Here is a 25,522-nt window from a genome sequence, read left to right on the forward strand (position 1 = left end):
AACAGGGATTGAAACACCGTCTTTTAGCTAATTTGGAACCTATAAATCCTTTTCAATTTTAAATGTGTAATTTACGTACGATCAAGACTGCGAAACGCCGAAAACTAAAAAACTACGCTAGAATGACGTGGATAAACAACCAATCCGTCAAAACAAAACAGGGAAGAATAAAAAATAGCGAGAAACACAGCAAACTCAACAAATAAAAAGAAGAAAAATGACGGGTTTCGCTGGAGAAAAAAGACAGAAAACCATCAAATATAACAATTTTACAAAAAAGTCAGATAAAAAAGTACGTCCAGCATTAAAACAAGAGTACTAAAAAACAAAAAAAAAGAGAAACCCTGTTTGAAGACAAACAGATCAGCAGAATATGAGAAGAATATTACGAAAAAATGCTATTCGGTATGAAGGAAACAGATGAAGAAGAACAAGATAACAACGAAGTAGAAATTTTCACAGAAGAAAACGTACAAAAACAAATATTAAAAACATAGAAAACGGAAAAGCAGCAGAAGAAAATGAAATAACAGTGGAAAAAAATACAGAGGAAGAGAATTACATAAGGAAATAAATCAGCTAATACAACAAAAAATATGAACAAAACAGACTACCAGCCGATTGGAACGCAGATATTATAGTAGGTACCTATATACAGTAAAACCCCGCAAATCCTAACTAATTGGGGGGACAGCCTGTTCGGATTCCGAAAAGGTCGGATTATCCGAAAGAGCCTAACTAATAATTGAAAGTTTATTTTGTCGTTGATTTTGAGTCGCTGTGCCTGTCTCTCTCCCTCTTCCACCCATCTCAGATTGATGTCACTGATGCAGAGCCAGTGTCATCATTTGTGCTTAGTCGTTAACTCCATGGCTTGATTTCTAATTTGAATAAGCTCCATTTTTCCCCGTTCCCCTATACAAGATGGATCAGAAAACTAAGAAGAAAGTGTAATTACAGAATGGATTGAAGCTGACGACAAAGGGAGCGAAGAATTTACGGATGAATACATTGTAGACTTGGTTCAACCTCAAGGCAACCCTAATGACTAATGAAGATGAAGAAAGCGAGGAAGAAGTTTCCCTGTCATATTGAGTGTCACACGCAGATGCCACTAAAGCTCTGGGTGTGGCTCTACGTTACGTGGAGCATAACTCTGCTGCATTACCAGTAGATGTAATGTTTATGTGTAAATAGAATTAGAATTAAACAATGGTTTCGAATTCACCTGTATAAGTTGCAAGTTGGGAGGGTCAGGTAGTAAAAAAGTTACGAATTGGCCGGTGTACATTTTGATTTGAAAAAGTTTGTCATTAAGAGTTACGAGTTGGCGCGTGTCCATTGGAAGAAGGAGAATGTCACGGTTAAAGAATTTAAGGGACTGGTTTAGATGCAGTTCTATACAACTCTTTAGAGCAGAGGTGCATAGATTAAAGATAGTGATGATGATATCCAACCTCCGATTAGGAGACGGCACTTGAAGAAGAAGAAGATATTAGATTTTACTGATTATGCCGCCCCCTTGTGATGCCGCCTGATGCGGCTGCCTCACCGCATCATAGAACGGCACGGCCCTGAAAATTACAGTCTTTTCGTTTAAGTCGCTACAGGTAAAAATAAGTAATTAAATATCTTATATCAGATAGAGTATTCATTTTTAGTAGATGAACAAAGGTTTAAAATGGCAGTTTTTGAATTTTGGTACGATTATTTGTTGCTTCGGAAGTTGCAAAAATAAACTTTTGCAAAAATAAACTTAAGACTGATATTACATGAAAAATTGGGTCAAACAGTCCATGTTCAGTCCAGATATAACAAAAAATTTCAAGGTGATTCGTCAATTAGTTTACATTTTATTCAATTTGTTTAATAAAAAATCCTTTTCTTTGCAATGATAAAGCATGCTTTTCTTCATAAAATAATAATGATACAGCAATTTTGTGGAAACTACATGAAAGAAGAATACTTATGTTTTCAAAGTTTTTAAAAAAATAATAAAAACTCATTTTTATCATTCCGAAAATATTTTAGTAAAGTAGAGTCATTTTTGGCTTATAAACAATTTGAATTACTTTGTTAGTATTGACTGCAAACTAAATTAATCGACTAAGGGATGGAAAAAACCTACCGGTTATAACCTAAACCCAGTTTTTTAATTCGAAACAACCGGTTTTACCGGTTGTTTTTTTGTCCCGGTTATAACCGGTTTTTTTTCTTTTTAAAGTAATAACCATTGAAAAACTGAATAAGTTGCCTGTGGAAAAAAATTAATTTAGAGAAAAATGAAGAAATTTCTATATATTTTCGATCTTAATCATATAATATTATAAATAATAAATGCGAAGTAATTAACCCAAACAACCATAATTCAACTTTTATTTACTAATAGAGAACTGGACGAAAGTGTCACATCAGCTTTTATGAAACAATTTTGAGAATAGTTATTTAGATTAATAAATGTTTCAAAGACTGGTGAAATGGTGCATGTGATGATAATATTTACATAAAAGTATGTGATCTGCTTGAAATCGATATTCCAACCATCATCAGCTAAAAAATTGTTTATACTTGAGTACTTGAGACTTAAGACTCTTGTATAATGTGAATACCGAAATACGATTAGGAATCTCCATTATGTAATTTTTAAACAATAAATAATTCTTACGAAATAAATGGTAGGTATTATACAAACGTATTAAAAAATATTACCTACTGAAATTTTTTGATGGCAATAGAGAAGTAAATACTGAATTGGTTTATCGAATTTATTTTGTAAAATACCTATAAGTCATTTGGACATTTTTTAAAACTTGATAGATCCAAGGGACATTTTGATAGATCGATAGGATCATCACTTTTGGGAATATCCCAATTATTGTCAACGCAATATACGCCGACGCCGTCTACAACGAGCGACGAATCAGAGATTGGGGTACTCTGGCCCATTTTTAGGGTAACTTGAAAGCGCCTGGGAAAATTTTTATAGGTTGAATTGGTTGGGGAATTTTTCGGGAGGAAAATTGAGCAAACTAAAGTGCAATATAAATGTAACATTATAACTTATTGAGTATTTGCTTTTGATTAAAAAAAACCGAAAACCTGTTTTTGGAACAACCGATTTTTTGACCGGTTATAACCGCCAGGTTAAACCGTAAGTTAAAAAACCGGTATAACCAAAAACCGGTTTTTTGTTCAACAAGCGCCATCCCTAGACTTTAGGATTTAAAAAGCTGGTACTTTTACATTATTATTATATTATCGGTTTATAACGTTCTTCGTCTTCCGATACCCGTTCTCTGTCCGTACATTGATCTACTTGCAGACCTCTTTCATCCATGGCTTTGTTTATTCCTGCCTGCCAACTTTTCCTCGGTCTACCTCATCTTCTTCTATCTTGCAGTTTCCATTTTTGCCCTTGTTTTGGGATTCTGTCTTCATGCATTCTTTATACGTGACCAAACCATCGTAGTTGTATTTCGTTGGTTTCGTCATTTATTGTATGTGTGACCTTCATTATTTCTCGTATCCGTTCATTGGTGACATGTTCTCTTCTTGATCTTCCTGCAGCCCTTCTCCAGAAATCCATTTCGGTGACCTCTAACATTCGTTTTGATTTTTCCTTCATATGCCATACTTCGCAGCTGTATGTTATAATGCTTTTCACTACGGCGTTATAGATCTTTTTCTTGTTTTGGTTGTTTACCTGCTTGTCCCAGAGTACTGAGTTTAGGAGCCTAATTGCTTTCCTGCCCTGAGTGTTTCGTTCTTTAACGGCTCCGTCTAGTGTTCCATCATTCGTGATTTTCATATTCATACCCAGGTATTTATATTCGTTACATTTACTGATTGTTTCTCCTCCTTCTATAGGATATTCTCGAGGAAATGAAGCATTTTGACTCGCAATTTTTTCGTCCAGCATGGATTTACTTGAAATTTTCACAGAAGGTAGGGCGTAGGGAATAGGCCAAGGATCATTTTCTATATCATGCCGCTGTACGCTAAAAGCTTGGGGTGGTTGCCACCCCATCTCGGGGACGGGAAATTTTTATTGCATTTTAACCATGTAAATCGATGTAAAAAGTAATTCTAAGAAAGAAATGTTTTTTACATTTTCTTCGTAAAACTAATATTTTTCGAGTTATTCGCGCTTGAAAGTAACAGTTTTTCGACGAAAAAATCGACTTTTTTAGAGGGTTTTTTGAGAATACCTCGAAAAATATGCATTTTATCAAAAAATACTGTAGATATGAAAAATTTATCTTTTAGTAACACAAATTACCCCTGTAGTTATCACATTGTTTTCGATGTGTACTTTTACATAAATGTTAAAAAAAACTTTTACCTTGATTAATTACGGTCAAAGTTAGGCACTTTTTTTATTTAATTCACAGCTAGTTTCTTTATAACAATTAAGAAACCTAACTAGCGCTATTTTAAAGTTCAAGGTATGTATATAGTTTATGTGTAAAAGTTTGAGTAAACTTGAACAGATTTGTTAATATATCTTTAAAAATGACGTCCTAACGAAATCGACTCGTGGTCTGTGGAGCGGAATTATTAAAATCCGTGCACTCAAAAAATGAAATTAACTTTTCAAAAATATGTTGCGCTTAATATCTCCGGAGTTTGTTGATGGACTTTTATCATTACTTTTTTAATTTATATATACCTGTAGTTTTGTAGAGTATGTTATGTACACATATACCCACCTAACAATACAAAATGTTATGTATACATATACAAGTATATGTATACATATATAATTTCATAAAAATCGTTCAAGCGGTATCGGAGGATTATGGCAACTAACATTACGACAGGAGAATTTTATAGATGTAAATAAATAGATAACTATTAAAAAATAGGGGTTGGTGGCAGAAAGGTGAAAATTAAGGGTTGTATATATTTTTAATGGTACATAATATAAAATGAAGGTAGACAATTTTCTCCAAAACAATAAAAAAGTGGCAGGGGGCAACCCCCCTTATAACGTATGGGTGTAAATAATAGATTACCACCTATTTTCAGTCCTACAGAATTTACGTGTAAAATTTCATAAAAATCGGTCAAGCCGTTTCGGAGGAATATGATAACTAACACTGTTACAGGAGAATTTTATGTACATAGAAGTAACTGTGAATTAAATAAGTAATAAAAGTGGCTAACTTTGCTCGTAATTAACCTAGGCGAAAAGTTTTTTTTTGAAAATTCGTGTAAAAATATCAGCTTTTCAAATCCCAACGCAGATTTAGTCAATATGTTAATATGGTTATTAAAATTGTTTAGAAGCCAAAAATGATTCTACTTTCGTAAAATGTTTTCAGAATGCTAAAAATGACTTCTTATTGATTTTTTAAATAAGTTAAAAATATAAGTATTCTTCTTTCCTGTGGTTTCCACAGAATTGCTGTATTATTATAATTTTCTGAACAATAACATTGCAAAAAAAGCTCTTTGTGATAAACAAATCGAATAAAATTTAAACTAATTGACAAATCGTGTTGAAATTTATTGTGCATTATGGACTGTTTGACTCAACATTTCATGCAATATCAAAGTCTTAATTTCATTTTTATAACACTTTTTTTATAAGTTATAACAATTTTTTTATTTTCGAAATTTAGTTTTATTTTGCAATTTCCGAAGTAACAAATAATCGGATCAAAATTTAAAAAATTTTAAACCTTTGCTTATCTACTAAAAGGTGAATAATCTAAATAAGATATTTAATTACCTTATTTTTACCTGTAGCGATTTAAACGAAAAACTGTCATATTTGTCCCTTATTTGTTAATTACTAAAATTCTCGTCCGAACTGTGACGGGCATTGTTGTATTTATAATGTAATAGGTATAACTCCAAAAAACCCATTTGCAACCTGGCTGGTCAAGTGTCCCGACAAAAACCTTATTTTTCTGGACTATTGCAACTAAGAGAAGAAAGAAAGAAACTTAAAAAAAATGTTACAAAAAGAAGCAACCGAAGAAGGAAAAAGCAGTAGAAAGGAAATACAAAGAAAAAATATAGCGGTTAAAAAGCAAGCCAGGAAAGACAATAGATACTATGTATATGATATGGTAAAAATGTCAGAAAAAGCTGCGCAAGAAAACGACCTGAAGATACAGTACAATATCATCCGAAATTTGACAGGGAAAACACTAAACAGTAATAAACAAATCAAAGATAAACAAGGAAATATAATTAAATCAGAACATAAAATAATCTAAGAGAATCTAATAATCAGAAAATCTAAAAGTTTAGAAAATACATCATTCATAACTACACCCAAGAAATAAGTTTTTCTAACCTGATTTAAGAGTATAAAAAAACGAAAACAAACAATTTACAGCAAATCCTTATCGTATATCCGAGCAAAACCACCTAATTGGCAAAAGTTATAAATAGAATTTGTCTGGGTTCTACAACTAAATTTGCACTTAAACACGACCAAGGTTAAATATTTTACTTGATATTATAAGTACGTTGTTGCCAGTATAACGGATGCCAAAGCGAGCGCTAACTGTATGAAATTATTCTTGTTAATATACACGCTGTATATTGATCGGAAGTCACGAAGAGTCAAAACTATACAGAAGCCACGAGGGACGCAAATACAATATATATATATATATATATATATATATATATATATATATATATATATATATATATATATATATATATATAAAACATGAGATGTAGATGAAATAGTTGAAGAGGGCGAAACACATTTCTAAGAACTGGTGTTTGGATCTTTGATTCTATTCGAAAAATTTTTCCCAACCCGAAATGGTGGATGTGTGAATTGTTCGTAAGGGGATTTTTCCACATTCTCTATTTCATCTGTTTGATTTTATATATATATATATATATATATATATATAAAAGATGAGAAGTTATTGGTTTAACGACCACTCGTACGATATCAATCAAATGTGGAGAAATCCCCTTACGAATAATTCACACATCCACCATTTTGGGTTGGGAAAATTTTTTGAATAGAATTAAAAATCCAAACACTAGTTCTTAGAAATGTGTTTCGCCCTCTTCAACCCCTCTGGGCTCATCGGTAAGGATGAGAGGTTGAATATCCTTAGACACATTCCACTCAAAAACAACATTCGAGACCAAGACATAGCAGAAGCGTAGATCTACGCCAAATCTGAAAATGACAGTCTCAAGTTTTAATTCCCTAATTACTTGAAGTAAAACATATGTTTATATTTAAGAGGGCGAAACACATTTCTAAGAACTAGTGTTTGGATTTTTAATTCTATTCAAAAAATTTTCCCAACCCAAAATGGTGGATGTGTGAATTATTCGTAAGGGGATTTCTCCACATTCTCTATTTCATTTGATATATATATATATATATATATATATATATATATATATATATATATATATATATATATATATAATAATCCTACCTCTTGTTAATCCTTCGGAGTGGTGTCTAAATTTTGTTTATTGTTATTGATATCGACAAGGCAATCTACCTAATCTTAGTGCAGTTTTGTGATTTATACATTTATTTAACACCTTCAGAGCCACGGGTGGTTCACAAAATTTTCATTCTGGGCCAAAATGTTCTTTTGGACGAATAGAGTTTTTTTTTTATGTTATTTTAGGGTGACTGAAGCAATTTTTTTATTTATTTGCAGTTTATTTTCGTTTTGTTTTCTATTTTTGTATGTTTATATGAATTTCTAGTTACATACAACCTATCTTTTCATGTCTACGTGTCTAAGGCAAAACCCAGTTATACCAGGAAATTGGCTTAGGCCATAACATTATTCTCTACATATAAAAACTTAAGAAAGTGTGTACTTTTATGAGACACAACCGGTCGAACACAACGAGCCATGTGTATATTTTTCGGTACACAGCGTTGAGGACAGTGTGTATCTATGTGTATCTAAAAGGATACACTGGCGCTGAGGGTGTTAAGAACGGTTTATGGTTTATGAATATAACTTTAACCTAATTTGTTATCATTTATCATTTCCTGTTCGTAAAATAAAATAATTTTGAAAATTTATTTTGTTTTTTTCAATAGAAATATTCTTTTAGTGGTCTTTTCGGATCCCATTAAAATGCGGGCCCGAGGCAGGGGCTTTACGGACCTATTGGTAAAATAGGCCCTGTTTTCACTGGACTATTAGGCTACGTTTGGCTCTTATTCACATGCTCTTCTGGCACGTTTAGTCTTCTAGGTTTTTCTTCTAGTCTAGAGAGAGTCACTCTTTCAGCAATCTTACTGACTACTGCAGTCAGATTTTAGCCTTAAAATTCCGTGAAAATGTGATACTTTTTGCTGGTTTATAATATATCATAATCACATGAACTTTTGTATCTCTTTGTTTTATACTTTTATATTTATACTTTGTTTTATACTTTTTATAATTTATATTTATAGATCAACTGACGTTTTTTTTGGAATTATTTCTAAAGTCAGTATCTAAAAAAGACACTTTAATTCCGTCCGCTAATATTTCCATTCCAAAGAATTTACAAGACATTATGTAAGTATGAACAATTACAGTTACTGTTATATTTTTGCACATATTGTAATTATGTATCTATATACGTGACTCACCACCAACGGGATGGAAGATTACAGCAAAATTGTAAAAGATTTAAAAAAAAATCTAAATTAATAGTTTGTAAGTTGATAAAAGCTATATTTTAAAATTATTTTGAAATATACAGGGTGTTCCAATAGCTTGCGGCGTATCAAAGTTGCATTTTCTAATTATCTGCAAAAAATAAAGTATAGTTTAATAAGGCTTAAGTTAAATAGGTATCGTAAGTACAGAGTGTTCTGAGTTATGTCGACTTTTCATAAAATGTAACGTTTTAAAAGAAGACTCATTCTCAACTTATTTAAGTAATTATAAAAATTTACTTTTACATCTTAATAGTTGGATATTGGTTGAATGTATTCCATAATTTATTGGGTATTAAACATTTATTTACAGGGTGTTCAAAATTTACAATTTCATTATTGGATTATTTAATGTGTCATGTGATGCTTATTTTAAATGGAACACCATATTGTATTGATAAATTATTATACTAAACAAATTTTCGTCTTTCGAATGGTATATGGATGTCCCATATTTTGGTCTCAATAGTTTTTACGTAATTTACAATTATTTAAATTTTTCATCGGTCATTTCTGAAGAACCAAGTCAGCTAAAGAATATATTAAATTATAATTTATCCAGTGCAATTAATTATCTTTAGGTTATAAATTTATTTTATAAAATATAATAATTATATTGTAATTGTTAAACATCCGCTAATAACCTTCCATGATTGATGAGGTTTTATGTAAATAAAAAAAATTCTTCATCGGTAAATCGATTTTAAAACAAAGTATATAGTTAGTAATGTCATCGTATGACATTGTCATTTTATGTCAGTACCTGGTTATTTTTAAAAATATAAACATTCGTGTATATTATTTAAAAATTATTCCTAAAAATGAAGAACTACGATATCTACGATATCTACCTAACCGTCGACATGGTACCTACTTTGCATTGAGGTTTTGAAAATGGTCTTTTATCTGCTAACTAAAGTTTACTCTCAAAAGTATCCAGATAGAAGACACCCAAAAAGGAAAGTTTTTGAGAGATTGCTCAATAGATTCCGTGCTACCTCTACCGGTTCTGGAGGATGTGCCTCCTGATGAGAGACTAATAAGTTTCGAAACCGGTATAGGTGCTTGCTGTACTCTCTGATTGAACTGGAATAATGATGCGACTGTAGTTTCGTGTTGCAACGAAATTGAAAAAATGGTTATTCATTTTTGATTTATATGGAATCATCTGATATTTTTTAGTAATTTAGGCGAATTAATGCTAAATTAAATTTTCTTCCATCGCATTAATTTAAATTTTTTTCAAATCTTTTACCCTTTCTCTGTAATCTTCCGTCCCGTTAGTGGTGACTCACCCTAAGTATACACTCCACTTAACTTATATGGAATCATTTGATATTTTATAATAATTTAAGAATAAATACAAAGAAATTCAGAGAAACATCAGAAATAAAATTCGAGAGGCAAAAGAGAAGTGGCTCTCCGACAGATGCAAAGAAATAGATGACCTGGATAAAAAGTATGACAGCTTTAATTTACACAAAAAAATCAAAGAAATGACAGGTTCTAGAAAAAGCACAAGAACGAATACCCTTAAAAATGATAAAGGGGATATTATTACTGACGTGAAGGAGAGATTGTGTCAATGGACCAATTACATCCAACAAGTCTTTAATGATGAAAGAGGAGAACTGTCATTAGAAATCACAGAGGATACCGGACCACCAATATTAAGAGACGAAGTCATCTATGCCATTAAAAACACGAAAGAGGGTAAAGCTACTGGACCAGATGATGTGCCCATCGAATTATTAAAACTTATTGATGACGATTGTATTGATGTAATGGTTGAACTCTTTAATCTAATATATCAGACTGCCACAATCCCCAAACAATGGCTGCAATCGATCTTTGTAGCAATTCCCAAAAAGTCAAGTTCAATAACCTGCTCGGATCACAGAACAATATCTTTAATGAGTCACACACTTAAAACATTTTTGAAAATAATACACAGTAGAATTGTTAAAACTCTCGAATATGAAATCAGTGACACACAATTTGGCTTTAGAAATGGTATGAGCACACGAGATGCTTTGTTCGGCTTGAATGTGCTGGCCCAGAGATGCATGGACATGAATCAGGATATGTACTTATGTTTTGTAGACTTTGAAAAGGCATTTGATAAAGTTCAACATAAAAAGCTTGTAGATATATTAAAAAGCAAAAATATTGACAGTCGTGACATGAAAATTATATCTAATATATATTGGAATCAAACTGCCAAGATAAGAGTTGACAACCAGGACACCCAAGATATCAAAATACAGAGAGGAGTCCGTCAGGGTTGCGTGCTGTCTCCACTACTTTTCAATGTCTACAGTGAAGCGGTATTTCAAGAAGCACTCTCAAATTCAATAGAAGGTATATCTATCAATGGAGAAGTTTTGAACAACTTACGTTTTTCAGACGATACAGTAATAATAACAGATAATAACAATGATTTACAGAACGTAATGCAACGCCTTAATGAACGCTGTCATGAGTACGGACTGAAGATGAATTTAAAGAAAACTAAATGCATGATCATAACTAAATCAGCACACGTAAACATCCAATTAACTATTGAAGATACTGTGATTGAGAGTGTGGATAACTACAAATACATAGGAACATGGATAACATCAAATGTAGAATAAACCAAAGAAATTAAGACACGTATTGAAATAGCACGTGCATCATTCATTAAACTTAAAAAGTTTCTTTGTTGTCGGGATATAAGGTTAGAACTACGCCTAAGGATGCTTCGATGTTACGTGTTCTCTACTCTTCTTTATGGCTTGGAAGCGTGGACGTTGAAACAAGTCCATTTGAATAAATTGGCCGCCGTTGAATTTTGGTGTTACAGAAGAATCCTACGAATATCATGGATTCAAAGAATGTCGAACGTGGAAGTAACTAGAAGGATAGGAAATCAACCGGAAATAATACTAACTATCAAAAGACGAAAACTTGAGTACTTGGGACATGTGATGAGAGGGCAAAAATACTCATTATTACAACTTATTATGCAAGGCAAAATCCGAGGAAAGCGAAATGTGGGAAGACGAAGAACATCCTGGCTTAAGAACTTACGGGAATGGTTCGAATGCAGTAGTGCAGAGATATTTAGAGCGGCAGTCAACAGGGTCCGCATTTCCATGATGATTTCCAACCTTCGATAGAAGATGGAACTTAAAGAAGAAGAAGAATAATTTAAGCGAATTAATGCTAAATTACAGTTTCTTCCATCGCATCTCTCAGAAGCCTAACTACAGGTTATAGAACCAAATCAACATACCTGCGAGCTCTTAAAGTTGGTGGGATGAAAATTAACGGATTTTTTTTACCGATCATAATTCCTCCCCAGAACATGACCCTTCCTCTTTTATATTTATGAACAAATCTGGCAGTTTCCGTTCTTGTTTGTCTTCCTCGCCCTCTCAGTACACGAATTCGTTCATCATCTGATTTTACACATCCTAATTTAGGTTGAAAATAGCACACTTTTCCAATTTCCAATGTTACAGTTTTGGTGTTGAAGACACCAATTTACGTGATCAATCTTGTGCTGCCTGGTTAACTTGTCATCCAGTAACTTCCTCCTGCTATATTTGTCCTTGGACACCGCAACTCTTCTTGTTATCGTTTCAACTAAAATGTTTACCCTATAGCTTCCAAAAACTGCAGGTTTCAAATACATAGTGATCCCATATAAGTTTGGTGGAGTGTATATATATACACTTTCATTACATATTGTTGTGGTTTGCTTAAATGTAAGAAATTAAATAAAATTAAAATCAAATTAAAGAAACCAATTATAGTTATTAAGGTACCAAGGGTATTATAAGGATAATAACGCATGAGGTCAATGGTGTATAGTAGTGTTGCCCAAAATCGGTCTTGGTCTTGCAGTCTTGGTCTTGTTCTTGCGTTTTCGCAAGACCAAGACCAAGACCGTCTAATTTTAGCAAGACCAAGACCAAGACTTACCGTGCAAGACTTAAGCAAGAACAAGCCTAAGCCTGCGAGACTCTTGCGTCTTGCAGTTAGAACTTAGGATCGTTTTAATGAGTATATTAGTTCGACTATATTCTTAGATACTCTATGAGAAACAAAATTGTAACAAAAATTTTGAAAATTGGACTTATGCGCATTACGAACAATACCATAAACATACATAGCGAATCAAAATATCCATTTAATGAACACTTCACACATTTGACACGTAATCAGAAGTCATTATTACAATGTAAAAATAAAATATTTTTTTCATTCCTTCCCAGCAGATGGCTTCTCTGAAAATTAATTGTCCGGGTTATGATAATAGTCGCCTTCTATACATATACATAACATTCTTGCTTTGCGTCGCCGGCGCCGATAGTAATATCTAATATCGTATCCAAACTTTTTAAAATTAGCTGATAAAAAATATACCTAATATGTAAGTAATTAATTTTTTTCAGTATTAGTTTTCCAGGAATTTAAACACACAAATCTTATATATAATAGTAAGACTACTATCTATTGTTTTTGCTGAATGTGCTATGAGGTCACTCGGTTAAACGAAATTTGCCGAACCAGCGCGTAATATATTTAAAAATATGATACCGAGACAAAAGAACAGATAATGCCAGATATGGCCGAGAATCGTTGTCCGATTTAAATGATTTTTTTAATATTCTGTTGTCTTATTTTTATAAATATCGCTGTAATACTGTTGCTAGACAAATCAATTATTGTCATTATACAGCGGGTGTAGGTACCAATCAAACTGTGTTTTTTCTCAGAGCTAGCATCACTCTGTGGAATATTCTAGCATTGATAAAATACTGAAATTTAAACGATAGTCTTATATTTTCTTAACATTATGTTTCTTTATTAATTCGCTTATATTGGATAATAAAATACATAAGTTTCTAATAAACTTTAGTTAGTTAGAACATAGGCACGAATCACTTAGATCGTGGGTTCAAACCCCACCCAGTGTCAATTGTATAGATCAGTAATTCTTAATCTTTTTGAGTCATGTACCACAAAATACTTTTTATTATTTTTGTTACCACCTAACTGAAATAGCTAGGTAATCTAATTAACTATAATAATTGTGGCTGATTTTGGCTGTTTTTGAGTTTTGTGTACCACCTCAAATAATGATATGTACCACCAGTGGTACATGCACCACAGATTGAGAACCGCTGGTCTAGATATTTATTAATTTGGCTGGTCTTTACTATGGTTATGATATTCCAGCTTAAAATATACGTCTCTGTTACGTTGTCCAAAGATATGCAATAGGCTAATAGGCAACTGCGAGACTTGCAAGACTCTTGCTGCAAGACCACGACCAAGACCAAGACCTGGAGCACAATAGCAAGACCAAGACCAAGACTAGGTGTACTGGCGCAAGACCAAGACCAAGACTGTCTAAGTCTCGTCTTGGTCTTGCATTTGGGAAACACTAGTGTATAGACTGAGGGCCTTCGGCCCGAGGTATATACGTTGACCGAAATCGTTATTATTATAATACCCGTGGTGTCTTCAACGTTTAATGTCCGACTAAATTATTCTTTATATGCAAAAAAATTGAATGAATTTTGAATTAATTAGTTTTCAAATAAGTACATTCACCAGAAATAGTCGTAACGTAATTGTGGTAACCATAGTTTTACTTAGAGTTTTATTTGTCAACTTGACAGTATTTAACTCGTTATTTAATTTTAATAGACCCTAGGGCGTTTTTTTTTTCAATAACACGCCCTTGGGCGTTATATCGTACCTAATAGGCTTCGAAATAATGTCATTATTTGTCAAATAATAAACCAGTCGGACATTAAAGCAATTAATATGATATCTCAGGGCTCTTTTACTAATCAAAAACAAACGTGGCTTCACAGTATTTTTTGCTAGTTGCCTTTCAGGAAAAGGGATAGACAATAGGAAAATAAATTTACAACAAATTTATGAAATTATAAAGCAAAAGTTATATTTTAAAATCAATCAAATATTAAAAGTAAAAAATTTTTGATAAACAGGTACCATATACTAATTAGCAAAATAAAATTTCAAACAACAATCAAATCATACATCCTAAATTATCAATTCAAATTAATTAAACTTATATACAAAAATATCTTAATTTTAGTGCTTCACAATAAATTATCATTTATTTTAATTCTCAATAAAAACCAAAAATGAATCACTCCCATTTAATCTAAATAGGTGGTCGTGATTGATAGTCTATGTTTCCTAAAATGACGAAACTAATCTTTGTCTCCAAAATTGTTGACTTCCTCTCACTCTCCTTTGATTGTGTCCTGTCCACCTTGATCGTATCCTTCAGTTTCTCAGAATACTCCTGCCAATTCTTCTACCCCAAATCTTGACTACATGAATAAACCCCTTTCTCTCCAGACACAAGGATATCTCAACTAATCGACTAGGTCCACTATAAAACGATACATCTGTTTATTAATTTATTAAAACTTGGCAAGTTAGCACTGTAGTGTACTCTTCCGGTATTCAATTCACAATGATCTTTTTCTCTCATGGCAAAACTCTATCAACCTCAAATCTCCCACTTCGTTTTTTCTCTCACCCAATCAGCAGGTATCTCTAGCCACACCAATTTTACTGTCCTCTCAAAAAACCCAACTTTCTCCCATCAAATAATTCGTAAGCAATTCTTAATGATGACAAATTAACATTTTCAATTTCTACGGAAAAAATGATAATTACCTATTCTCCACGACCATTTACTAAACCTTTGTATAATCTTTTCATTGTTTCGTGGTATGCCGTACAATAGAAATTTCAAAGTCAAAAGTTTACAAATGTCTATTTAACTGAGCGGTAGAAAAACCAATATATTGTTGCATTCTCTTCGGGGAATGTCTTTAAACCGAATATGATTCACTAATTCCGAAAAACACTTCCTAAATCTAATGCTTAAATAGTATAATATACGAGTATTGCGATTTCTGTTGGTCGGTGATTTGATTTTTGTCTTAATATTTTCTGTTCAAACATTCAACGTAATTTAGTTTGGTGTACATGTAAATATTGATTTTTTTTAATATTACTTCTCTTATTTCAATCTTTTAATTTAATTTGGTTGTTTAAGAATTGGTGACTTAAATTTGACCCAAGTATACGTATATGGATTCGAAACTTTCAAATACAAAGAGAAGGTATACAAATTGGGCACAGATAGAAAGTCATTTACAAGGAACAGCATTTCTGTTAATACAACTCTGGATAAACTTGGATTGGAAGCTGAGTATGTTTTGGATATGAGTTTACTAGACGCCATTCCACTGTACGGGAATGGCAAATTTAGGTAAGTGTGTAGGTATAGCTCCCTCCTGCCCGACCATCGTATTGGAGATCTTCCTCTGGATCGTTTGCCCGCTACGTTGCATTCAACTATCATTCGTTCCGTTCCTTATCTTCATTTAGTTCAAATGTTCATTATGTAAAAAAAATCTCAGTATATTTTGGTTGATATTTGTGGTGAGTAATTTTTATTTTAAGTTGTTCTAGTATTGCATTATTTGTGCGATGTGCTGTCTATGGTATGCGCAGCATTCTACAGTAGACCCACATTTCAAATGCCATTATACGTGTCAAATCGGCTTTTTTGATGGTCCATGTTTCTGAAGCGTAGGTGGCGATAGGGAATATTAGTGCTCTAACAAGACGTAATTTTGTGTTTTTGGTAATGTCGTTGTTCTTCTATCTATCTATCTATCTATCTATCTATCTATCTATCTATCTATCTATCTATCTATCTATCTATCTATCTATCTATCTATCTATCTATCTATCTATCTATCTATCTATCTATCTATCTATCTATCTATCTATCTATCTATCTATCTATCTATCTATCTATCTATCTATCTATCTATCTATCTATCTATCTATCTATCTATCTATCTATCTATCTATCTATCTATCTATCTATCTATCTATCTATCTATCTATCTATCTATCTATCTATCTATCTATCTATCTATCTATCTATCTATCTATCTATCTATCTATCTATCTATCTATCTATCTATCTATCTATCTATCTATCTATCTATCTATCTATCTATCTATCTATCTATCTATCTATCTATCTATCTATCTATCTATCTATCTATCTATCTATCTATCTATCTATCTATCTATCTATCTATCTATCTATCTATCTATCTATCTATCTATCTATCTATCTATCTATCTATCTATCTATCTATCTATCTATCTATCTATCTATCTATCTATCTATCTATCTATCTATCTATCTATCTATCTATCTATCTATCTATCTATCTATCTATCTATCTATATATCTTCTATTCTATCTATTCTTGTGGGTTTAACTGTTGCTTATCTGGCGAATGTGGCCATACAATGCGCCAATGTTTGTGAGAGTGGTGACTTGAGCGTGAGAGTTAAAAATAAAAAATTATAGAAGCTGTAGATTTAATTTTAGAAAAATCTTTATATATGTTTTTTTGTGTAAAATTTTCTCAGTTTTTCAATGGTTAAGTCAGGTTTATAGTAATGGTTGTAATATTTTTTAAAAAATAGTAAATTTAAATTCTAATATTAAAAATTAAAATTCCAACACAATCTTAAACTTAAATTTCCGTAATCACATTGTATCTTGACCTTGGTTAATACCTTAAAAATTCCCTTTCCTGGATGTCAATTTTACTGACATTTGAAGTATTTCAACTTCCTTCTAAATCATTGACAGACTAAACGTAGTTCAATGTAGACCTATTCATAATAAAAAATCTCTTAATTAATGGAGTAGAGCATCATGTACCTAGTACTAATCCGTTGGCATCCAATGTAAGCCAAATTGTTTAACAAATTTTACCATGTAGTTAGAACATACATCTTGACCAGTGTTTGGGATTGTGGCTATTTAGCAAGGACAGAGAGTAAGTAATCGTAACCACACTTTTCAATTTTTAACATTCAAAATTTCACCCTTTTCAATTTTACTAAGTGAGATTACTTACTTTTAGGTTCACTGATGATGGACTGATAAGTCCGAAAACGTTTTGAACGTAATTCGTTTGGATTTTTAAAAATCTTTAGAATTTTTATTAAATATACCAACTACACTAGGGAGTTTTACTTCATGTTAATTTTATTTAACTAGATGGTATACAGCCAACCTTCGGGTATTATCCAGTTTTATTTTTGTTAAGTCAGTCTTTTTTCTAAAATTATATTTTTCTAGCTATTTAAAAAAACAACTAATTTCGCAGTTCATTTTTTTAATAAAAAATTAAGCACCCACTTTTGGAGTAGAACTTTTTGATATGATAATGGAATTATAAAAATTTCTATCTTCTTTGCTATTTTTCCGTAAGTAAAAACTCCATTGACTCCACTTGTACTTTACGTATTTAGTGGACTGTAGTATCTTAATTGGTCGCATGAAAACGCTTACCGTATAAACTGATATTTATTTACGAATTTAACAAGTTTTGAAATACATAAAGAATGCGTGTTGCTCGCTTGCCGGTCGAAGATGGAAGAGAGGGTTCTTGTCGATGCGCTGCGCCTCGTTCGTAGATTACAGCGTGGTTACAGTGTTGTCGGTACCAGTTTTGTCGGTACCAGTGTTGTCGGCTCTAACATGCCCCCGGCCTTGAAAGGACTCCCTTTCAATCGTCGATGGGTAATGGACAAATCTTCGGGAAGGCTCGCCGGATGACACCATTTGCAGTTCGTATCGATGCCACCCGACAAATTCCATCCTTTCCAAGATGTAGCTCTACAATACGCCCCAGTCTCCATTTTAACGGATTGATATTATCTTCCTTAATTAGTACCATAGAACCTTGGGATAAAGTTCTCTGCGTCTTTTTCCATTTGACCCGCTGCTGCAGTTCGGATACGTATTCTTTCGACCATCGTCGCCAGAAGTTCTGTCGCATTTGTTCCAGGAGTTGGAACCGAGAAAGTCTTCCAGTCGGTAATTCTGTGACGTCTGGTTCTGGAGTAGCTGTTAACGGTTGGCCGATGAGAAAGTGAGCGGGGGTTAACGGATTATCGTCATTAGGATCGGAAGAGAGTGGTGAAAGGGGTCGGGAATTTAAAATTGCTTCAATTTGAGCAAATACTGTCGACAATTCTTCGAAGGTTAGAATATTATTACCTATCACTCGCTTTAAATGATTCTTGCTTGATTTAATTCCTGCCTCCCAGAGACCACCGAAGTGCGGAGAGTGCGCCGGAATAAAATGCCAGTTTATATTTTCGGATGTACACAAGTCCGAAATTTTGTCTTGATTTGAAATCAGAAAGTTGCTTAAGGCTTGTAATTCGTGATTGGCACCGACGAAGTTTGTGCCATTGTCAGAATATATTTGTTGAGGTTTCCCGCGCCTGCTAATGAATCGTTTCAGTGCTAATAAAAAGGTGTCTGTCGAAAGATCAGAAACCCGCTCAATATGAACTGCCTTGACAGCAAAACATACAAACAGTGCCATGTAACATTTTGATGTTTTACCGCCCCTACCGTATCGATTTTTAATAATAAAAGGTCCGCCATAATCGACCCCACAAACCTTGAACGGATAACCAGCATCAAATCGCGTTTTCGGCAAGCTACCCATCATAGGATTTGTGAACTTCGCGTTAAATCTGAAACACGTGACACACTGTCGTACCGTTAACTTAGCAAGATTTCTACCTGATACCGGCCAAATTGATTGACGTAAAGAACTAAGCAGAAGTTGTGGACCGGCATGCATCAATTTTAGATGTTCTGACTTAAAAATTAACTTAGTTAACGGATGGTGTGCTGAAACGATAATTGGATGTTTCTTGTCATACGAATAATCTGAATTGGTTAGACGACCACCAACTCTTAGTAAGCCTTCCTGATCGATAAAGGGATTAAGATTAAGAATTTTGCTTTTAGCACTAATTTCTTGTTTGTTTAGTAACGTGTTTATTTCTGCCGTATATGACTCGCTTTGTGACATTTTGAGAAGGAGCTTGTACGCCTTACTCAATTCTTCAGTCTTAAGAGGACCAAGTGCTCGTTTAGAGTCTTTATTTGAAATAATTGAAATGAATCGTAGAACAAATGCTACGGTTCTAATAAGTTTGCTTAATGAAGAAAAGTGACCTATATCTACTAATGGTTCCGAAGAACTTATTAAGAATGCCTTTGAGGCACACTTCAGCTCAGGAAAGTTCTCTAGACATCTTACCTCTTTAGGCCACTCGCATTCGGATTTTTCTAACCAACATGGACCAGACCACCACAAATTACATGCTTGTAATTCATACGGATTGATACCGCGTGATACTATGTCTGCGGGGTTGTCCTTTGAGGAAACGTGCCGCCACTCAAAAGAACTAGTTAAAGTTTGTACTTCAGCAACTCTATTGGAAGTAAAAGTTTTCAATCGGTGTGGTTCCGTTTTCAACCAACCTAACACGATTGTGGAATCTGTCCATAAGGTAACGCTATCAAATGTGACTTTAAGTGAATCCTTAACCGTTGTAAATAGTTTAGCTAAAACAACAGCCGCGCATAATTCGAGTTTGGGAATCGTAATGGTTTTCAATGGACTTACTTTGGATTTTGCGCATAGAAGCCTGACTAAAACTTGATTATTTTGACTAATAGAACGTAGGTAGATGCATGCTCCATACGCGTGTTCGGAAGTGTCCGAAAAACCGTGTAACTGAATTGATCGTGCATGTTGGAATATTACGTGACGTGGAATAGTTAATGAATTAAGTTGAGGAATCTCAGATTTGAATTTAAGCCATTCACTATGTAACGGTTGAGGAACCGATTCGTCCCAACTTAATCGCTCTAGCCATAGTTTTTGGAGAATAATTTTCGCCTTTATAATACAAGGCGCTAAAAGGCCTAGTGGATCAAATATTTGACCAACAGCTGAAAGAATGATTCTTTTAGTTACACGACCATCTATAGTATTTGGTTCAATTCTAAATGTCAAAGAATCAGAATCGCATGACCAACCGAGTCCTAATGTTTTTATGTTCTGATCTTCACCGAATTGAACAGTTTTCTGTGAAGGTACATCGCCCTTTATTATTTTAAGTACCGCCTCGTTATTTGAGTGCCATTTTCGTAAGTTAAAGCACCCTTCAGATAAGACTTTAGAAATACCTAAGCCTAGATTCGCTGCTTCTTGAATAGAATCAGCTCCCGTAATTAAATCGTCTACGTATATTGGAGAAATGGAAAATTTCATAGCCCAAGAGTTGCAAACACAAATAAAACTAAGAAGTGCAACAAAAATAGGAGAAACAGTATGCGCAATAGAGACAGAAACTTTCACGGATAAAATGGAAATCCTAAACAAGAAAAGTAAACTAAAACAGCATAAAGACCGTATCTATATAAACAACGATTTGACATCGAAAGAAAAAGAAATACAAAAGGAAATAACTAAAATAGCAAAGGAAGAAAGAAGCAAAGGTAAGCAAACGAAAATCGGCTACAAGAAATTAATAGTAAATGGCAAAATCTGGATATGGGACGAGGAGAGAGAACAGCTGATAGAAAATTCAAAAAACTAATAAACGAAGAACAGCGGCTGAAATATGGTATTGACATGGCAAAAAAAGGAATAACGACTTTGGAAAATGAGGGAAAAAACGATACAAATAAAGAAAAACATGAGGAAATAATAAAAATTGGAACCTGGAATGTACGAAGTACGTACGAAGAGGGTGCCTTAAAAAATTTAGATAATATTATGGAGAATTACAAAGTAGACATCCTGGCCTTACAAGAAACAAAACAGTTGGGAACTGAAATAGTCAAAATAGGAAAAAGAACCTTTTTTAAGAGTGGCGGGACAAACAGATATTTTGGAGTTGGATTTATGGTGACAGAAAAAATAAGTAAATTAGTTATAGACTTCCAAGCAATATCAGATAGAATATGTTATTTAAGAATAAGAGGAAAGTACAGAAAAATTAGCATCATTAATGCACATGCCCCCACTGAAGAAAAAGACCTAGAAACCAAGACAGAGTTCTATGAGAAGCTAAGTAATTTGATGGATAAAATTCAGAACTATGACATAAAGATAATCGTAGGAGATATGAATGCCAAAATAGGAAGAGAAGAGATTTACAGAAGTATAACGGGTGGAAAAAGTTTGCATAAGGAATCAAATGAAAATGGGAAAAAATTAATTGAATTTGCAACAGAAAATAAAATGAAAATTGTAAGCACAAGATTTGACCATAAGGATATTCATAAGATAACTTGGATATCTCCAGATGGAAGGACAAAAAACCAGATAGACCACGTATTAATAGAAAGTAAACATATCAGAGCAATTACCGATTCCAGAAGCTACAGAGGGGCAGATACCAATAGCGATCATATTCTAACGATAGCCAAACTTAAACAAGAGCTGCCAAGAAACCCAAGAACAGCAAAAGAAAGATTAACATACAAGATAGAATTACTTAAAGAAGAAAAAACGGCAAACAAATTTGTGGCAGAGATAAATAAAAGACTTCGTTACCCCACCGCAGAAGATATTGATGAAGAATGGAGGAATATACAGATAGCGATGACAGAAGCAACGGAACTATGTCTAGGAAAAGTACAAGCAGAGAAACGAAGAGACTGGTTTGACGAGGATTGTAAAATAGCATTGATACGTAGAAATAAAGCAAAAATAGAAAAAGACAAAAATAATACACAGGATACTACAGAAAAATATAAAATGGCAAGAAGAGAAGTAAAACAAATCTGCAGAAAAAAGAAAAGAGAACATCTTGACAAACAGTTGAAAACAATAGAAGAATCATACATAAACAAGGAAATAAGAAATTTCTACCAAGAAGTAAAAAAATCTCGAGGAACTGCAAAGAGTAAAACAAGTTATTGTAGAGGTAAAGACGGTGTGCTTTTAGGAGAAACAACAGAAAAATTGAACAGATGGGCGGAGTATTTTGAAGAACTATTAAATGAAAATAAACAAGCAGAACCCCAGGAAATAAAACAACATGAACAGGATAACACAGAACAACAACGTGAAGAAGAACCTACACTACAAGAAGTAAAAGAAGCAATATTGAAGCAAAAAAATAACAAAAGCGCAGGAGAAAGCGGAATTCCGGCAGAGATTTTTAAAGTAGGAGGAGAAAAGCTGCAAGAAAAAATTTTCCGACTAATATTAACAGTCTGGCAAAAAGAGGAAATGCCGCAACAATGGAACAATGCACTCATCTGTCCAATCTACAAAAAAGGTGATGAAACAAGTTGCGAAAATTATAGAGGAATATCGCTATTAGAAGTGGCCTATAAAATACTTGCAAAAATCATCCGAAATAGATTGCAAAAGGAGGTAAATAAGATCATTGGAGAATACCAAGGAGGTTTTAGACCAGGAAGATCAACAACAGATCAAATATGTTTATTAAAACTAATACAGAACAACAGCTACGAACAAAATTTGGGACTACACATGTTGTTCATTGACTTTAAACAGGCTTACGACTCAGTAGACCGAGATATGCTATATGAAGCAATGAGATCCTTGGGTATTTCAGGAAAGCTGGTTAAATTAGTGAGAATGACGCTCAACAATACAAAAAACAGGATAACACTGGAAGGAAATTTTTCAAAACAATTCACAGTGAATAAAGGACTGAAACAGGGTGACCCTCTATCTACAGACTTATTTAACTTGGTACTAGAACACATAGTAAGAAGGATAAAAATTAATACAAGCGGTACCATATTTAACAACAGACAGCAGTTTATAGCTTACGCTGATGATCTAGTCATCCTAACAAGAACAAAGGAACATCTCCAAAAAATATTCCAAAAGTTCGAAGGGGAAGCAAAAAGGTATGGATTAAGAATCAACCAAGGAAAAACACAATACATGGTAATGAAAGGAGATATAAATAAAGAGGATAACTATATAAAAATGAAAGGAGAAGGAGATGAATATAAATTTAAGGAAGTAGCAGAATTCGAATACCTGGGAGTGACTGTAACCAGTACTGGAAGGGAAGAAAAAGAAATAGATAAAAGATTATTGAAGGGAAGTCGAGTTGTGGGTGCCTTAAACACGATATTAAAAGCAAAAAATGTATCAATAAACGCGAAAATCAGAATGTATGAAACGATAATACGGCCCACAGTGTTGTATGCGAGCGAAACGTGGGTAATGAATCAACAAGAGGAGAAGAAGATACAGATATGGGAAAGGAAGATCCTGAGAAAAATTTTTGGAGGTATACAGATAGCGGAGAAAACCTGGAGGAGACGAACAAATGAAGAAGTAATGAGGATGTATGGGAGACCAAAAATAACGACAAAAATACGAGCCCAAAGAGTTAGATGGCTGGGACATATTACTAGAAACGTCAAACGAATATTGAATGACAGAGCATTGGGAAAAAGGAGACGAGGTCGACCAAGGAAGAGATGGTTAGAGGCTGCAGAGAGGGATTTGGAAGAAATCGGGGTGAAGGACTGGAGAAAGAGTGCAGAGGACCGAACAGAATGGAGAAATATTATCCAGAATTTAGAAGCCGTAGGCCTATAAGGCCTGTTAGCGCTGTTATATATATATATATATATATATATATATATATATATATATATATATATATATATATATATATTGTCATTAGGAACATCGTGAAAGCTGTGTTTACCAATATAATCTTAATAGCATATCTCTTTTTATATCGAGGCGTTAATGTTCCCAATGATTATATTGATATCGTTTTTGGCACAGTTAGCATATGCTCTTTCTTTCGTAGAATAATTGTTGATGTTTTCTTTCTTCGTTTTTTCCTCGTTTGGCGCAAGTATCAGGCATACGTTAAAAATTTTCCTTTCCTGCGGAAGATAATATACTCGTTCATTTAAGGTTTTAAAGCAATAAGTTCTTGATTGGTTGAGTTGACCTTGGAGCAACTTCAGTCCTGCTGTTCTATACAGGGTTCTTACATTCCAAGTACCAATATTTAAGTCATTGTCCTTAGTTCAGTGCCTGGGTCGTCGTCTGGAATTCAGTCTGGCGTTTCTGTCTTGAGATTAAATAACAATAAAAAATAAAAAATCAATGGGAAAATCCCAATAGTTGGCTGTGTATACCATAGTTTAAAAAACTCATACAGAAGTAAAATCTTCGAGGTGCATTCTGGTATAAAATCGTTTATTTAAAAACTATCGAAAATGTCATGGATTGTAAAACGTTTTTGTTCTATACAGAACATCTTCAGTGCCTAGAATAAAGTATTTCCACGTTAGTTTAAAGCAAAAGGTTAAAATTGTGACTGTTAGAATAAAAAATGTATGAATACTTACATCCTGCCGAGGAGTTTGAAACTAGCACACTGTATATAGTGTTAACCCCATCATATATGGTTTAAATAATATAATATATTAAAATTTAATGACTACAAATCGATGTGGTAGATATAGTGGAACACATGCTAAAAGGGTGCCATGGCTCCCTGCTCGAGCATTACTCGGCATTTATTGACAGCATCCACTTGGCATGAATACTATCCTAAGATCCTTATGTTAGCCATTCGCCCTCCTCCTTTTTATCCGTGCTTGTGGTGAACAGCCCGCAGGTCGTCCTTGACTCTCTAAAATATTGGAGAGTCGAATCGAAGGCATCCCGGGATTGGTTTTGAACACTTGCTGTTTCTAGAAAAGACGCAAGGCAGGTTTACGCGTCATCTTGTCTGAATGTATTCAGTTCAATTTTTATTCCATTTTGTTCAGGCCAGGTCTAGAATATTGTAGAGCAAAGTCGGGGAGTAGTAAATGTAGCTTTGGAAACTACTGTACGAAAAATTTCTGTGGATGAGCGGTCGAACCAT

The 25,522-nt window shown here is 33.5% G+C and overlaps 1 protein-coding gene across 1 annotated transcript in view; it reads left to right on the forward strand.

Moving 5' to 3' along the window:
- Positions 1-25,522, forward strand: part of LOC114329998 (uncharacterized) — a 57,584-nt gene that overhangs the window by 18,149 nt on the left and 13,913 nt on the right. The window contains exons 2-3 of the mRNA XM_028279291.2: positions 8,420-8,525; positions 15,768-15,983. Coding sequence (XP_028135092.2) covers positions 8,420-8,525; positions 15,768-15,983 — 322 coding nt within the window. The remainder of the gene's footprint in view (positions 1-8,419; positions 8,526-15,767; positions 15,984-25,522) is intronic.

This window comes from Diabrotica virgifera, chromosome 7, assembly GCF_917563875.1.
Source record: "Diabrotica virgifera virgifera chromosome 7, PGI_DIABVI_V3a".
Taxonomy (NCBI): Eukaryota; Metazoa; Arthropoda; class Insecta; order Coleoptera; family Chrysomelidae; genus Diabrotica; species Diabrotica virgifera.